Below are 5000 nucleotides of genomic sequence, written 5' to 3'. Positions count from 1 at the left end.
GTGTGTGTATGTGTGTGTGTGTGTGTGTGTGTGTGTGTGTGTGTGTGTGTGTGTGTGTGTGTGTGTGTGTAGGCTCTGTCAGTGAACATATTGAAACTGTTATGCAAGTTTGATTGTTAACTGATAGAATTATATCTCCCCTCTAACTTTTTCTGAATCATTTTATCCTCCCCCTCTCTTCTCTCCTCCCCCTCTCTCCTCTCCTCCCCCTCTCTTCTCTTCCCTCATCTCTTCCTTTCTCTCTCTCCTCTCCTCTTCCTCCCCCTCTCTTCTCTTCCCCCTCTCTCCTCTCCTCTCCTCTCTTCTCCCTCTCTTCTCTTCCCTCTCCTCATCCTCCCCCTCTCCTCTCCTCTTCTCCTCCTCCTCCTCCCCCTCTCCTGTCCTTTCTCCTCTCCAGGGGTTCTGTTCTTCCGCCCTCTCTCATTTTCCCACCCTGCACCCCCCCCCCCCCCGCCCACCCTTAACCCCAGCCCCTCACACTCAGCCCTGTGATACAACACACACACACACACACACACACACACACACACACACACATACACACACACTTAGCCCTGTGATCCAGTCTTAACTGTTTCCAGACCTGCCCCCCCAAAGACTACTCATCAAGCCATTTCCACCCACAACACAGACCTCTCTACCCCCCCCCCCCCCCCCCCCCCAAACACACACACACACACACACACAGACTTCCTCTCCCCTCCTCTCTTTGTTTCTTCCTTCATCTCGTGTTCTCCTCTCTCCCTCCTTTTCTCTGTCTTTATCTCCTCTTTCTACATCACTTCTTCTTCTTCTTCTTCTTCTTTCTCCTCCTGATGTTTGTTTTCTGAGCCACATCCGGTGAGCTAGACGACCTTTGACCTCCAGCTGTGTCATGTCAGGCGTTCTCAGAAGCGATGACCCCACAACCTTTCTGCTCCCAATTAGCCACTGGTGTTAGGACCCAGAGAGGTGGTGAGGGACGTAAACCATCACACACACACACACACACACACACACACACACACACACACACACACACACACACACACACCCTCTCTCTCTCTCTCTGTCTCTCTCTCTCTCTCTCTTTCTCTCTCTCCCTCTCCATGTCCAGTGGTATTTAGGGATATTCATGCCACAAAACAAACAGGGTTGAATTACCCATAATGCCCCTGTCCTCCTGATGGGTCTGTTGCCATGGGGTCAGGTTCTGTGTGGCCTGTGTAAACACAATCCAACCCCACCCCCTTCCCCTCCCCCTCCCCCTCCGACACACTGACAGACATATTGAAATGCCACTGACTCAGGGCCACTGACTCAGGGCCACGTCAGAGCCACGTCAGAGCCACGTCAGAGCTACATCAGAGCCACATCAGGGCCACATCAGGGCCACATCAGAGCCACATTAGGGCCTCATCAGGGCCACATCAGAGCCATATCAGAGGCCATAGGGCCATATCAGGGCCAGGTGATGGCCGGACTCTGATGCAGTGAAGCGAGAGCATCTCTGTGGTCCTGATCTGATCTCTAAAACTCTGTGTGTGTGTGTGTGTGTGTGTGTGTGTGTGTGTGTATGTGTGTGTGTGTGTACAGTATGTGTGTGTGTGTGTGTGTGTGTGTGTGTGTGTGTGTGTGTGTGTGTGTGTGTGTTTCTCTTAGTGAGCAAATGTGATGTGAGAGTGTGTTGGTGTTTATTGTCTGTGTGATGCAAGGTGGAGGACACACACACACCAGAATCCAGGGCACACACACACACACACACACACACACACACACACACACACCAGAATCCAGGGCACATACTCTGTTGCTCTGCCAACGGTCCATCTTTCCTTTCACAGAGTTGTTTTGAGCTAGACAGGCAGAAACAATAGTTTGTCTGTGTGCATGTGTGCATGTGCGCGCGTGTGTGTGTGTGTGTGTGTGTGTGTGTGTGTGTGTGTGTGTGTACTGAGGTTGTGTGTGTGTGTGACCATCGGAGCGTGGCAGTATGCCGTGGTGGTTTATGAAACGATGCCAGAGCAGAGAACAGGGTTCCCAGACCTACCGAATGGACACACACACACACACACACACCCTGACACAAATTCAGCATGTTGAACTGACTGTGGTTCTCAGGAAACAACACACAGCCACACATGCGCACACACACACACACACACACACACACACACACACACACACACACACACACACACACACACACCTACAGTTTGGATGAAGAGGGAGGAATGGAGGGAGGAGGAGAAAGGGGACAGAAAGTGCTCTTTTGCCTGTTACCCTTTCTCTCTGAGATAACAGGTTCCCAGGCTGGCTTGGTGTGTGTGTGTGTGTGTGTGTGTGTGTGTGTGTGTGTGTGTGTGTGTGTGTGTGTGTGTGTGTGTGTGTGTATGTGTGGTGTGTGTGTGTGTGTATGTGTGTGTGTGTGTGTGTGTATGTGGTGTGTGTATGTGTGTGTGTGTGTGTGTGTGTGTGTGTGTGTGTGGTGTGTGTGTGTGTGTGTATGTGTGTATGTGTGGTGTGTGTGTGTGTGTGTGTATGTGTGGTGCGTGTGTGTGTAAGAGCAGAGTGTTTGTCCGTGGTGCTCCACTGAGCTCAGTAACAGTTGGGTGTTTCTGCTCTCATTTAAGAGCCCTGGACCAGCTGGGATAGTGTGTGTTTCCAGAGTGTTCCGAGCCTCAACTCTAGCAGAGTGTGTACTGTCTCTGTGAGCGTTCAGTACCGTCTGTCTCTCAGCTGTGTGAGCGTTCCGTACTGTCTGTCTCTCAGCTGTGTGAGTGTTCCGTACTGGCTGTCTGCCAGCTCTGTGAGCGTTCAGTACTGTCTGTCTCTCTCCTGAGAATATGTCTAATAAATTCTGCATGCAGGGATTCTATGTGGTGTAGCCTATTTAGTGTAGTCGAACTTACTGAGTGGACCCTATACCTCACATCCATACAGTGCAATTGGCATGAAACTGAGTTTCGCGCCTAGATAATCGTAACATTGTGCTCGAGAGTGAAAAGATATCTGGTTGGGATCTGGCTTTCTTTTGGAAAATAACAATCTTTGTTTTTGCCAAATGAAATGTCAGGGCACAGTTCTGACAGAAGTGCTCTAGCAGGTCCAGGTGCTGGTGTAGCCCTTGTTCGGAGGGCGAGAGCAGCACCAGGTCATCTGCAAAGAGCAGGAATTTAACTTCCGTATTGTTTAGGGGGAGTCCAGGAGCTGTAGATTGTTCTGTAACACCGCTAACTCATTAATATAGATATTGAACAGGGTAGGACTCAAACTACAGCCCTGTCTCACCCCACGCCCCTGAGTGAAGTATTCTGTTCTGCTGTTATCAATTTTCACAGCGCATTTGTTGTCCATATACATGGATTTGATTATATCAAATGTTTTACCCCCTACACCGCTTTGTAAAGTTTTATAAAATATTCCATCATGCCAAATTGAGTGAAATGCTTTTCTAAAATCAACAAAACAAGCTTCTGTTTCTCTTTGGAGAACTCTGCCTCACTCTCATTCTCTCTCTCTCTCTCTCTCTCATTCTCTCTCTCTCTCTCTCACTCTCTCTCTTTCTCTCTCCCTCCAGTCTGTCTGTTGAACAAGAGCTGCCAGAACTATGATAACCATGAGGTTGCGATCACTTCCCCTCACAACACTTTTAACAGGTAAGACACACACACACACACACACACGTATACTGTACATATGTGTATGTGTGCACACCTTATTCCCCGTGTGTGTGTGACTCGTATGAAAGGTTGTGAATAGGAGTGTGTATCATTCCTGATTCTGAGATGTGTGTTGTGATTGTATGAATAAGAGTGTGTGTATCCTATTGGCTCAAATGTCCTATGATGTCATTGTCAGTGCTGCTGTGGTGTTTCCATGGCAACACCGGGCTGGAGATCATCCCCGGCGACGCTGAGGTCATCCTCAAGACTGACTCCGCCCACTCCATCACCTGCACGGGTTCTGCACCTGTCACCTGGCGGTACCGACGCGATGAAAACGTTCCAGACTTCGAGGTGGAGAACGTGTCCCCTGTGTCTGCGGTTCTTTACCTGGAGAACGTGACATGGAGACACACGGGAGTGTATGTGTGCACTGAGGAAGGCTCTCTACACACACAAGAGGTGGCTGTGTTTGTCCCCGGTGAGTCCCATACACACACACACACACACACATACACACACACACACACAGTCACACACACACTACACACCTACAAACACATACACACACACACACATACACACACACATACACACTACACCTACAAACACATGCACACACACACACACACACACACACACACACACACACACACTACACCTACAAACACCTACACACACACACACACACACACACACACACACACACACACACATACACACACACACACACAGTCACACACACACTACACACCAACAAACACATACACACACACACACACATACACACACACATACACACTACACCTACAAACACATACACACACACACACACACACACACACACACTACACCTACACACACACACACACACACACACACACACACACACACACACACACACACACACTCACACACACACACACACACACACTACACCTATTCATTCATCCTTTGTTTAACCAGAGTATTCACATTGAGACAGAGGACTCTTTTCCAAGTGAGCCCTGGCCAAGACAGGCAGACTAGTTTGGGGGAAATCAGAGAGTGGAATGAGTATGTCAAGTTTGAGCTGTTTTTGAAGTGTGCTCCAGTTTGAAGGAGTATTATATATGAAAGCTAAAATCAGACTTAACAGTTGGTCTATTGAAACAAATTACGTTATTACACCTGAGGATACTGGTCTATTGAAACGAATGACATTATTAAACCTAAGGATATATCTACTGTTAGTTGCCATTGAGAAAAAAACTAAATAGGATGGTAACAAACCAGTAAGTACAGTAAGTGCTTTATAAATGAAATGTCCCAATGAAGCTGTCTACGCTTAGGCAGTGGAAGTCAACCAGATAGACT

General features: G+C 48.4%; 1 protein-coding gene across 1 annotated transcript in view; it reads left to right on the top strand.

The window, feature by feature from the left end:
• pdgfrb (platelet-derived growth factor receptor, beta polypeptide) overlaps positions 1 to 5000 on the top strand; it is a 41204-nt gene that overhangs the window by 13943 nt on the left and 22261 nt on the right. The window contains exons 2-3 of the mRNA XM_042060907.1: positions 3560 to 3638; positions 3841 to 4125. Of these exons, the coding sequence (XP_041916841.1) occupies positions 3590 to 3638; positions 3841 to 4125 (334 nt within the window). The 5' untranslated portion in view covers positions 3560 to 3589. The remainder of the gene's footprint in view (positions 1 to 3559; positions 3639 to 3840; positions 4126 to 5000) is intronic.

Source organism: Alosa sapidissima, chromosome 14, assembly GCF_018492685.1.
Source record: "Alosa sapidissima isolate fAloSap1 chromosome 14, fAloSap1.pri, whole genome shotgun sequence".
NCBI classification, from domain to species: Eukaryota; Metazoa; Chordata; class Actinopteri; order Clupeiformes; family Clupeidae; genus Alosa; species Alosa sapidissima.
This window is presented reverse-complemented; position numbering and strand designations above follow the sequence as displayed.